Source organism: Acartia tonsa, chromosome 7, assembly GCF_053477335.1.
Source record: "Acartia tonsa isolate MP-2025a chromosome 7, ASM5347733v1, whole genome shotgun sequence".
Taxonomy (NCBI): domain Eukaryota; kingdom Metazoa; phylum Arthropoda; class Copepoda; order Calanoida; family Acartiidae; genus Acartia; species Acartia tonsa.
The window spans coordinates 22974781-22987967 of NC_137266.1; the positions used below are offsets into that span (position 1 = coordinate 22974781).

A 13187-nucleotide genomic window follows, 5' to 3' on the forward strand; every position below is an offset into this window, starting at 1 on the left:
AAAATATAGATATTTTTGGCCCAGGCCTTGAGCCCCTCGGGGCCAACACAGCTGGAAATTATCTTATATCTTATAATTTTATAAATATTCCCTACTGTTGGATGAACGAACTGACCAATAAACTCGACAAGGGAAATATTAACCTAAATTGACGATTTATTTTCTTTGTCATAATATCCATATACATATACATCCATTAATCTTACTAGTACAATATTCATATATCAGAAAATTGAAAAACATGTTTATTTATTTCCATTTTACTCTAACAAATATATGATGTTATTAATAAGATAAGAGTTTATATTATTATATTATCTTTTCACAATAGGCTAACACCACGAGCATAATAACAAGTATTAATAATAATCAAGGATGACAACATCCACATAAGAGAAGCTAAAAATATCAGACTGGCACACAAACTAACATTATGAAATAGAGTAACAGCACAATTGATATTCAAATTTATAAAAATTTAAAGTATTTGAATTTTTAAACATTAAACTTAATTGATACATTTACATTTTAAAACTTGCTTTGCTAACAATATAGTGCCTAATAGTCCTGTGAATCAATTTTCCCAGAAAGTAATAAAATAGAATAATTGTAAAAAAGTATATTATAAAAAGCTAAATCATAAAAGGACATACCGACCATCTAATAATGATTAATAGAGTTTCTACGCTTTCTAAAATGTTTAACAAATCCTTGCTTTTAACAAGAATGAAAACTTTTGTAGTTAGTATACAGTATGTATAATAATTTGTTTTTATTCAATTTTATTTTAGTTTTTTAATTGATATGTATCTTTTTCAGGATGTTGTAGCTAAAACGCGAAACAAAGAAAATGAAAATGTTACTCGCAAAACTAAATCCAGGACCACTCAGTGAAAAATCTTCTAAACAAATTATTTTCATTTTAATTTTGTTTTGTCTTCACATTGCTGTATGTGAGAATGAACGACATTATAATGATGGCGATGAAAATAATACAAGTGTACCAAAGTATCTGTTAAATTTATTTTCCAAATTGGAGAAGGAACGGGGGTTAGAGGGGGGCAGTTACAGAAGTATTTTTCCAACTGAAGGTTAGTTATTTATCTTTTTTATTAGCGAAGCTACTCTTTTATTGCTTTGTCTGTGTTCTGTAGACTGTACATCTTTTTTTATTTCTGCACTACTAGAAAAATTACTGAAATTTCTCTATCTAGAATAAAAATATGTAATTCTCTCCTGAGGGCACGGACCCTGTCCTGATTTGTATAGGGTCTTTAAAATCAACTGATAGCTTAGGAAATGATGTGCTGAAAATGGATTGCCTATTTCTTCCCTAATTTCCAAAGTTGTACAGCAGTTAACCCAATTATTGCAAACGCTATTTTCAGCTACTCCGGTTAAAGGGAAAAGCGACATAATGTATAAACGATTTATACATTATACATAAAAAAATTTAATTTTCAAATTTTAGTTGTTTTGGAAGTTTGAAGCTTTTTTAGCTAGCAGTAAATATTGAGATAGGACGGGGAAGCTAGGTAGACTTTTGGAAACTAAAATTCATTACATCTAGGAAATCTTTACATAGCTAGGTTCCTTCAAAAGAACTAACAACAATTTGTTAGCAGACGAAAAGGTCTCTGCTATTTGGGGCAGTTAGTTTTTTGGATTATAGATCTTATACATATACATTTATTATCTGAACTACATATATGTTTAAATTTGGATATATTTATCCTCATTTTTAGGTTAAAAGTGTAGCTTTTTGTACAGTGCAAAAATGTAACTGTAAAATTTTAACAATTATACATTATTTTGCAGCTAAATTCAATATGAACAATAACAATAATTGAATAAAACCAGCATTACTGTATTACATACATACAGACAGATGAGGAAAATTTCAAGCAAAACTATAGGGTTGAAATTTAAAGTAAATAATAAATTTAGCAATACTTTAGAATACAGACATAAGAAATTAAGAATCAAAAGAAATATGGACATACTAACGTTCCATCGTATGGAATGCATACAGAGTGCTGGAAGCGAAGCGTTATAGAACAAACTTTGTGAATAAGAAGTATAAAGAGCAAGTTCTAAGAAAAACAGATGTAGTGATATTTAGAGAAAAAGTGTTAAGAAGAAAAGTTGTAAAGAATTTCATTTAGCAAATTTGAGACTGGCTAGATTTGTTGTTTATACAAACTAACTATATGTCTTATTAAAGTTTATTTTTCCTGTCTTAAATGGGTTATCTAATTTTCTGATAAAACTGAAGACGTTAAATGCATTTTAGCCAAAATTATTTTTATTATAAGCTTTTTGGATAGAATTGTGGGTGCTTATTTTAAGATTGGCTAGGTTAAGTAGAGCATGGGTTAGGGATAGGTCCCCACAGGGTAGAGGCTCACGAAAGGTTTTTTAATAATTGTATTTTTGTAAAAATTTAAATTATAAGAGGGGATTTGTGGTTTAAAAATAGAGTGAGAAATAGCACCTAATGTTTTAAGAATCTGAAAACTCCAAAATATTTTGCTCAATTATTAAAACATTAAATTTATGGCAAATGTGATTAAGGACAACATATTAAAGAAATTGCTCAGGGGGTTTATTCTAACAACGTTTTAAAAAAAGTAATCATAAATAAAAGTAACTTTCTTTCAAATCCTTCTTTTGAATTTCTTAACTTAAAAAATATACACGTTTTTTTTTTATAAAATAGTAAGTTTTTTTTCTGAAGCTTAAGATTTCAAGTACAACTAACCCGATTGAGTTCTCACATTTCCTGGGATGATTTTAGGATTTGGTTTTAAGCTATTTTTCTTTAAATGCAATGCCCTTATATGCTATTGTCGTGTCTGCTAGTATGTTTTTGCAGACATGAATGTACACTTTCAGGGAAATTACTCATAGGTCCGGGGATGGTTTTAGGTTATTCAATCTTTAGATTTTCTTCTTAGTGTGGTTTTAAGCTCTCTTTAAATGCAGAGCCCTTAGATTCTATTTGCGCATTTGCTGGTATGTGAACATATATCTAGGCTGCTAGAGGAAAATTGATAAAATTGAAGCAGTTTAATATTAAATATATTGGATCCTAGTCAATAAAGTCATAATGTCGACCAGGCAAATTAGATCAAAGTCAGTAATATACCAGCGCTGACTACTTACTTATTAAAAAGGCATTTAAGTCAATATAATCCATTAAATTTTAATTCTACTAAACATGACGTACCTTTGATCCAAAAAGTCAATTCTTCCTGAATTCCCTGTAAACATAAAAGATGTAGAATAAAACAGAGAGAAAGCTGAAAATTTGGAACAAGGAAATTAAATATTAATAGGTAAAATTAATTGTATTTCTTCTCTTGACAACGGGTCCAGATTAATCTTTCACTTTTCCAAAGAGAGAGGGGACAATGGGCTGTTTATTACACTAGTCCCCAAAGTTTTATAATAATGTTTTCTTATTTGTTGACTTAAGAACTTTGATGACTTTATTAAATTTTAATTGTTTGGTTAATTAAGTTTAGTTTTCCAACGGTTCAACCACTAATTTTGATCTACCGAAGGGGTGATTTTGTGTATCATCATTCGGGATGTACATTAATTCATCGGCCATTGTTTTATCCCTTTAGATCCCTGAAGTTTTCAGAATGTATTTGTCTTTTATTAATAGCACTTCTACTCTATAATTATTTTCTTACCATAAAAATATGGTTTTAAAAGTAACCTTGCCTTAGAATTTAAATATGATTAATTAAAAAGATTAAAAGCCCAGATCAAACATTAGCTATTTAATTAGACAGTAATATCCAACGATACATACTCAAATATTACAATTTGTTCACTAAACTAAATTTAAATAATTAGCTTTACCTTTCTTTTTTATGATTGTTGCTATAATACTTGTGGACACAACTGTCCTTAATTATTTATGTATATTGCTTTACATTTTGTTTTGTACTTTTATTGATATCTCTGGGGATGGTTGATAACAACGTAGGACCAGACAACCAATTCTTTGATTGCACTTCTATTGTCTGGAAGTCTTAACTGTGGCTGGTAATGCATTCACCTTTTTTGGGCTGGTTTACTCCTCCTACTCTAACTATCAATGTCGCACATCTGGCATAGCAGAAGTAGGTAAACTTTAAACGTCTTTAAACGAACCTAGTAAAAGTGTCTGACTCTGATTATGACGTAAAAAGAAAATTAGCCAATGAGAGGCCACTATAAATTTTACCATTGCATTGGTCAATTACAGTGTATACTGGCCTCTCATTGGCTAATTTTTTCACGTCATAATTAGAGTCGGACACTTTTACTAGGTTCCTTAAAACTTAAAACCGTACATTTATCTAAAATATTACTTTAATCAATTTGTTCTAATTATGAAACACTAAACAAATCAAATACATTTGGATTATTTCTCTAAATTACTTTTGTTATGTTGAGCTAAAATAAATTACATGCCTTGCCTTTTAAGATTTGCAGACTTCATTAAAAAACGTACTTACTCTAATAATGTATGTTTTAATCATGTAATTTATCTGATTGTGATGCAACCCACTCTCAAAATTGAATAATTATGAAAATAGTATTTATACAAGTCAGGGAAGCAGAGGACATTGGACTGTAAATTATACTGATAACCTAAGTTTTAGCAAAAATCTGGTTCTCATATTACAACCATAATTGGTGGTTTCGAACTAGAAATGACTAAAACTTTCAACCAATGATATTATTCTACAGAAGGAGGAATAAGTTTTATCATTTTTGATTTACATAAATTTATCTTCTATTGTCTTATCCCTTGAACTCCCTGGCTCGCAAGCAGTCCTCATTTTGTAATTGAAAAATTACAAGTACAATGATTTTCATAAAAACACGCCAAATATTACAACAATTCAACCCACTCTTGCATTCAGAAAGATTTAAATTAGGTTGATAAAATCTGTTAGTGACTATACAAGCAACTTAATATCCAGCAAAATCACTTGTGTCCCTAAGTAGCTAAGCAATAACAAGTTGACAATATTTTTTTTTAACGCGACTTTTTTAGATAAGGTCTGTTCGTCTGTCACTTAGTGAAGAATAGTCTACAGTTAAATTAGACATGATGAATCGCCATATCTGATATAAACTTGGAATGATGATTCCTGTTTCAGTTGGGTATAATTAAGAAATCGAAGCACATCTATAATTATTACCAGTAAGTTCATTTGTTCATTAATTACATAATGAGTTTTAGCTATTTGGAAACAAATATTATGATAAAATTATACTATATCTTTGTTTTTTTTTGTAATATTATTCCTAGAACGATTAGGAACAATGTTAAAAGCGGAGCACTCTTAAAATATAAGTAAATCCATATTATGCATCCTGTATTAAAATAATTTATAATTTTGAAAAGAGCTTTGCCACTATCTGCTTAAATCGTCTTTATTTAAATGTATGTCTATGTATGAGGTAAAAATATTCAATTTATAGATATAATTTAAACTTGATGGTGTAACCTTTAAAATAAATGAAAATTTATGAATAAAACATTCCTTTTTTTATGAATGTCAAACGTATTTACATAAAAAGTTAAGTGACTCTAGTTTTTTATTGAAAGGTGAGGGATAAAAAGATTTAAATATTCAAAAAAAATATACTACAAGTCCTAAATTCATATGACTCACACCAATGGAGTAAAACACTAGAGGGCGAAGGTGTAAAATAACTGTATGTCCCCATCCCAAGAAACTTGTGCCGACTCTCAATTGGGTATTTGAAAATAGTGTCGGGAATATTAACACAGCTAAGTAGCAGAAACAAATTTGGTAGCAGACGAAAAAGGTCCTTGGAAAAAGGAGGGCAGGTGGATATCTGTATATACAATACATCTATACCACAGATCTGTTCTCATGCCTTCAAAATTGTTTAAGAAAATGGACGCAGTAGAAGATATGAAAAAAATAAATTTGGTTCATGTAATTGTTTGTGTGTGAATCTTTTTCTTTTTAAACCTAAAATTTTCAAAAAAAAGTTAAGAAAGTTGATAAATGCGTAGAATAATTGTTGATTAAAGAATTTGAACGCACCTTCTGAAATGTCTACAATTTTATATGTCTACAAGTTCTTTGGGATAGATATATGCAATCTAAAAAAGTATTGTTATATCTGAAGAAATTTTTTTTGACTCTTTGAACCAATTGTAAAAAGTGTGTTTGATTTAGATTTACTATATTGTGACTAAAACTGTAAGATTTTAATGCTAAAAAAGACATATGTATATATAATATATTTATAAGGATTTCGGGATTATCTAATATTTTTCATTTCTTTTTTCTCTTTTTTTTTCTTTCTCGTTTTTTATGACCACAGAACATTTGCTCTTAAAAATCATTTGGCCCGTTTGTCCGTCCATATCTTTTTTGTGCTGCGCTTGTTTTAAGTTTCCTTTTTTAATCAAGGTATATTATCAATTTGCTATTTTTTCATTTGATGGTATTACAATCAACAGTCTTACTTAAGCCTTATGTGACAAATTACACTATTTTAAAGAATTATCCCCGGTCTTTGCCGATTTATGTGTATTTATATACTTGATGTCTGTTTTATGTGTTTTATATGTCAATCAAGAGTCGAGCAGGAATAGAAAATATAAACACAGTGGAAAAAAATTATATTTTAATACTTACAGAAAAAACGAGCAGAAGAAATGCGTTTGTGTGTATTATTGTATTACATGTTTTGTCTTTTTTACGATTTATTAACCGACTGACCTTGTTAAAATCTTCCTTAGTACCTTCCCTAGTAACTACAAATTTTGTCAGAGATATGACAATGCCAGTTAAACTTTAAAACAGTTAAAATTTATCTTTACTTTACCTGATGTAGGTTTTTTTTTAAATCTTTAAAAGTATTAGAATTTTTCCACTGTGTTAAAGGAGAATTGAAAAAGAAGCTGTTTATAATTCCAAGTTGAGCATTCCTATAAGAAATTATTTTAAATTCTAAACAATTCACAATTAACAACAAGGATTACAACATCCATTAATTGGGAAAAAATAAAAAATAAATATATATCCAAAATTTCATTAGCATTTTTGAGTTTGAATTTCGAAATATGCTGCATGAATACATGTAGACAGACAGACAACATCCTAAGTAGAAAAGATATGCTCATAAAACCTTGTACATAGTCCCACTGAACTGTTATGAATAGCATTTTTGTCAAGTAAAAACCTACTAACAAGACTTACAGAGTAGCTACAACAATTTAAGTAGGTAGCAAAGTCACACTTTTCTAAACAATGTTTCTCGAGACCCTAAGATAGTAGACTGACAGTTAGACAAACTGACACACAGACAGACAGCCATAGTCATACAGAATAGCTATGCTCATGAAAACATGCAGAAAGTCATACTGTTCTGAACAATGTTTCTTTTGACATATATCTGTTTTTGTTGAAAAAACCTTTTACCATTAAGACAACAGAAAAAACGGAAAACATTTGAGATGTGAAATTCTGACTCTAGTAGCTGGTAAACTTTGTAGAGACTTTAAATTAATATTTTAACAACCAAAATATGTATTTTTTCTTTTTATAACTAAAATTGAAAGGTGTCACTTACCCACCCCCCCCCCCTCTTTTTTCTAAATTGCCCCTAGAGACTCCAGGGGCGTAGACGTTTATACATAAATAGATTCTTGTTAGATTAAAAACCACATAATAAAAAGAGCAAAAACTGAAGCAAAATTCTATTGATTTAAATTTTCGTGACTCATTTAAGTTGCGAAGCTGCCTTACAGTGTTGCCGTCTAAACGTCAGTAAAAAAAGAGTTCAACTTCCTATTGCTTCTTTGGCGGTTTCCCATGTGATGCATCTGGACTACAAACTATTTTTCTCATATTTTGGTTAAATTAAGAAAATGTTAAACAAGTCTCCCAAAAAGTATTTTTTTTTATAAAATTAGAAAATAAGGGGGGTGGACAGGGTGGGGTTTAGCGGACTATTAAAAGGGTTGAGTGAAAGCACCGCTTGATAGATTATTCACAAGAAGAAATATGACATACGGGAGTTATGATTTTGTGAACGGCATATTGCTTTATTATTTAGTATAGTATTTAGTATTAATTATGCTGTGCTGTTTTACAATGATTAAAACATGTAAAACCAAAATAAGAATATGCAAATAATAAGTTACACAATGTTTTTGTTTGTTTAATTACAGTTACATTCAGTGTTGATATAATACACCCATTATTATGTAATTTAGCATAAAACCAGGGTGTTGATTATACATTTTGATTTTATAACCCCTTTTGGCTCTGTATTGTCTAACTTTCCTAAAATTTCACCCCACCCCCTTCCCACCCACTTGCATTTCTGTTTACTAGTTTGGATAAAATTAGCTATTTTTAAAGAAACTTAAGTAGTTTGGGGTGGACACTATTTCAAATTGACTGATTATCTTTGTTATTCGGATCTCAATAATGAAGTATGTGGCTTTAAAATAGCTATTTCTTTGTTTTCATCTGTCATGCTTACATAATATGCATAACAACAACTTATCCACAGTTTATATAGTATGATAAAGTAAATAACAGTATTAGTCTTGTATTAATTTTGTGATTTTCATTTCAATATTCGTGGAGAAATGGAAAATAAGATGCTATGCATGATTTTTCAGCATGGTTGAGTTTTTAGTCGTTTTTGAGCTCATAGAAATAAAAATTGTATTAATCATTATTAAGTATATATTTATGGCTTTAAATATGGAAGAAGAAAAAATCATGTTCGTGTATTTTTTTCGTAGAATTGAGTCCACACCCTTGATATTATATTGAGGGGTTGGCTAATTAGCGTCCAATAAATGTGACTATCTGTCTAACAATCTTTACAGCGATGCTTAGCCAACGGAGGGAGAAGACAATAGCATTGTCAAGCTACAAAATCAAACACGTACTAAACATTATACTTTTCATTTCATTTCATTAACTAGATTGGTTCTTCTCAGGTATAGGTTTAAATGTAGTTTATTCAATTTTATGTAAGATGGTCCCCCAAAATCAGATAAAACTATGAAATATTTTTTTTCGAATTAATTCAGATTTCTGTTATACAGCTGGGTTCTACTAAAAATGTATATAATCGTAAATAAATTACATAAGTTTGAAATTGTTAAAAATATGTCAAAAATTTAAATCACTCCGTTAAATATAAAATGCAAGAGACAAACATACACATTCTTGAAAACTTGTTGAAACTTTTCTACAGGAAAAAATTCTGGATCAAATCTCATTAAAATGTTTAGGTTTCCTTTTTACGATTTTTCTATTGCTGGTGGATTGTAACCATGTGAGTCAACAAATCTTCACCTTAACATTACAGAGCACTTTTCACTATTTGCGGTAAAAATATGACTGAAGGTTTTATTAATTGAAGTTTGGCTACAGAGAGATTATTTTATATTTTATTTTATATTAAATTTAAAGAGAATTGGAAGGGGGTTCTAATTGACTTTTTTAACATTTCATAGAAAATGGAGACAAAAATTTGCAAGCTTTTACTCGGATTGACATTAGACATTTGCTAGACAGCTAAAGGACAATAATTAGATTAAATGTATTAATTAGGGATCTACAGACGCAGCGATAGTTAAAAATTAAATAATAAAGAAAAAATTGAAATTTTGATAAAGCAAAAAATATTCCTGAACTTGTAAATAAGTTTAAACAAAATTGTACGTAGATCTGTTTCCAAATTGAGTAATACTTTCATGTTTTAGGATTTAATTAAGGGAGACATCCATATACTATTGTTACTTGTTGTTCTGGGAATCATTATTACAAAAATTAGACTAATAGGATAATTACATATGTCCCAAAAATTGTTTTCTGGATTTTCGTCGTCATTTTTGAATGGTGGTAAGGCAATAGCTTTTCTATTATTGAATTATCCATCCTTGCTAAAATTCCCTTGAATTTATAAATATTATGTCTGATATTCTATAAAGTTATGTTTTGTTGTGTATTTGTCTCTTTTCAATTTCCGTTTTACATGTTTTGATAAGAAGAAAATATTACATTTTTATTTTCAATTGTACAATGTACATATATATTGTTATATTGATTAGCAAAACATACTTTAATGGCTTTTTCATTTAGAGTCCGTCCGTACGTCTGGTTCTTACATCGTATTTGAACATATAGCTCTATTTATGAAATTGTGCATGTAAGAATTATTCCCCTCCAGAAAGATTCCTGTAGGTACAAGTAAGGGGGGGGGGGTAAGCACTGCAAACACACCGGTACCCAAAGTTTTATAACAACGTAATCTTATTTGTTAGCTAAAAACTTTAGGTACTAATATTAATTTTGATTGGTTGGTTTAAAACTTCCACACTTTTCAACCAATAATTTTAATCTTTAAAAGAGGCTTATTACCATTAAGGAATTGTATATCAAGAGTAATTTAAAGAATGTTGCTTGATAAATTATTTGCGTTGCTCTATTTTTATTCGGCTTCGTTTATAAATGTTATTATCCTTGTTTTTTTGTGGCTATTTCTTTGATTTCAAAATTTATCCTACCATACCATCAAAAGCAAACCGAAGGTGTTAATTTGTATTTTGATATGTATTTGATAAATGCATTGCAAATCTGAATATGTATGTTCAAAATCTACCATTTCAAAATTTAACTTGAATGAAGATTGGTTGAGTTGGTTAGTATTTCATATGTGAATCTACATTATACTCATGATGTTTGTCTGTCCAATTTTAATCTAATTGACAAAAAATAGGCATTCCTGGCTAAGGCTTTGATAGTAAAAAATATCAATAGCTTTTGAATTACAGTTATATCATGAAATAGTATGTTGAACTAAAAGTGGATATTAGCAGTCTTGTTTAGGTTTAGATGTGTTGGTTGAAATATAAGATTCGATGTATTATTACTTGGATGTTGCACCAGTTTTTTGTACTCTTCTAAAGCGATGCTCGCAAATGGTTAAAATAACGATACCCCCCATCTACCATCTTTACCCCATACCCTTCCCTCCTTCTGGATGAACGAACTGACCAATAAATTATTAAGAAGCTAGATATACGTCAAATTTTCCCCTGTCAATATATCCACGTATATTCTATATCCATTATTATAAGTAAGATTCGTATGGTTAGGGATCTAAAAGGTGAAAATGCATATTCGAAAAGGTTACTAAACAAGAATGGTAGCATTCAAAAGAAGAATTTATGAAAACAACTATATATTAAACAACAATATGTGATATCTTTCTATTCCTTTATACTTTTTCTCTTAGAAAGATCTTTAGATATAAAGGTAATTGTAAAAGTTTTGAAATAGTTTTAAAACAATTAGTTTTTCTTTCTGCAAAGATGCATAATGTTCTCCTTCTTTTAAAGTTCTTTATTTTATTTTGTACAAATTTTGTTATGAAATAGTAAAGGTCTTTTTTTTGTAAAGAACTATAATCAGAAGTTTTGTAGGTATTGTCAATAAATCTCTAGATAGTTTTAATTAGTAAGCAAAGCTAAGTTTAAAATGCTTATATCTTTAGAGTATCAAAAATACCAACTAAATGGTGAGCGGACCTTTTTATAATTCTAGTTGCGCGGCTTGTGATAATGGTAGAAATAGGCCTCACAAATTGAATTGTAAAAATCTACTCATTTGTTTGCAAACCATTTACTTTAGCTTTTAATGATTTACTTGCAAATTAAGTTTTAGGTCAGTTGGGGCATTTTAACACGTAGCTCCTAAACTATACATAGCACATAGGAATCGTTTTTATATTTTCAAAAAACTAGAGTTCATAGCGGTTCTAAAATTGTGTTTAACTTTATTCTACCATTAACACAAGCCGCGCAATTTGAATTTTAAAAAGGTCCTCATGTTTATTGCTCACCCTTTAGTTAAAAAAAAAACAATTAAATAAATAAAGAAAATGCAGATAAAGTTGCAATGAAAAGAAAAGGTTATTCTTACTATATAATTTGTATGCTATGATTTATACATTCATACACGAGGATAGCCCTAAAGATGTTTCCATATTATTACCATATTAATAAAAAATTGGTATTTCTTTTCCCCATACAACTGTTTGTTGAATACAAACATTGAATAAATAAAAGAAGATATGTTTATTTCAGACTAGATTAGGTTAAGTAAAAGTTAAAAGAATAAGGGTTAAAGATATCGGCAGGGCCCAAAAAGTGTTTTTTTTTTTAAATTCTTAATGGGGAAGGGAATTTGTGTCCATTGTATTATCCTTGTATCTCTGCTAAGAATATATGTTGCTAGAACATTTTGACTGTTTTATACAACACCTAGTTCAATCTAAACTATACAAACACAATCTTTTCCGGTTTAGCCAACCACATTTTTTTCAAGCACAATTTGTTTTTTATACAAATTAGAAGAATTAGTTTTTAAGAAATAAAGAATGTGAAGAAAACATAGAAAACATGATGTCTGACTGTTTGTTGCGAAGGATCTCGCTAACCGCTGAACCGATATGGTTCTCCTTTACAATGTAGCTTCTCATATTTCCCAGGGAAAAGGGAATGTGATTCTGACAAACAATTCTAAGTGAAAATATCCCCCTTCCATTTTTTCTTCCCTTCTTACCCACTTCCCTTTCAGTAACACCAAAAAAACAAGTTAACTCCAACAAAATATTTAATTTTTGGCAATTTTAAATGGAATTAATTGGCTGAATAGCAGCCCCGGCATAGGTCCTGGGAAGGTTTATAACTATTTTGAGACAGGCTACCACCAATCTAAAAATAAAACGTGGGTTGTCGAAATCAATCCCCTCTCTCAGTTGCCCCAAGAGGCCTAAATGTAGTGGGAAAGAGTAAGAAAAACGAATGTTGTAGTGCCATGTTAAAGTTTTGATATTGTTGGATAAGATTAAGATATAGAAGCAAGGAAGAAGGCAATATAATAGAGATTATATAGAGCTATGCTACACAGATTTTAATAGGGGATATGCAGAACTAAACTAAACAAATTATAATAGAGATTATATAGAGCTATCACAAGCGATAATAGAGAATAAGTAGAGCTATAATACTAAGACTACATAAGTAATATATAGAGATATACTTGTAAGACTTCATAAGATATTATATAGAGCTATACAACTAAGAATACATAAGTAATATATAG

At 29.4% G+C, this 13187-nt stretch overlaps 1 protein-coding gene across 1 annotated transcript in view; it reads left to right on the forward strand.

Annotated features, from left to right (window-relative positions):
- The window catches only part of LOC145325090 (uncharacterized), a 98893-nt gene that overhangs the window by 46876 nt on the left and 38830 nt on the right, over nt 1-13187 (forward strand). The window contains exon 2 of the mRNA XM_080167934.1: nt 820-1091. Coding sequence (XP_080024060.1) covers nt 851-1091 — 241 coding nt within the window. The 5' untranslated portion in view covers nt 820-850. The remainder of the gene's footprint in view (nt 1-819; nt 1092-13187) is intronic.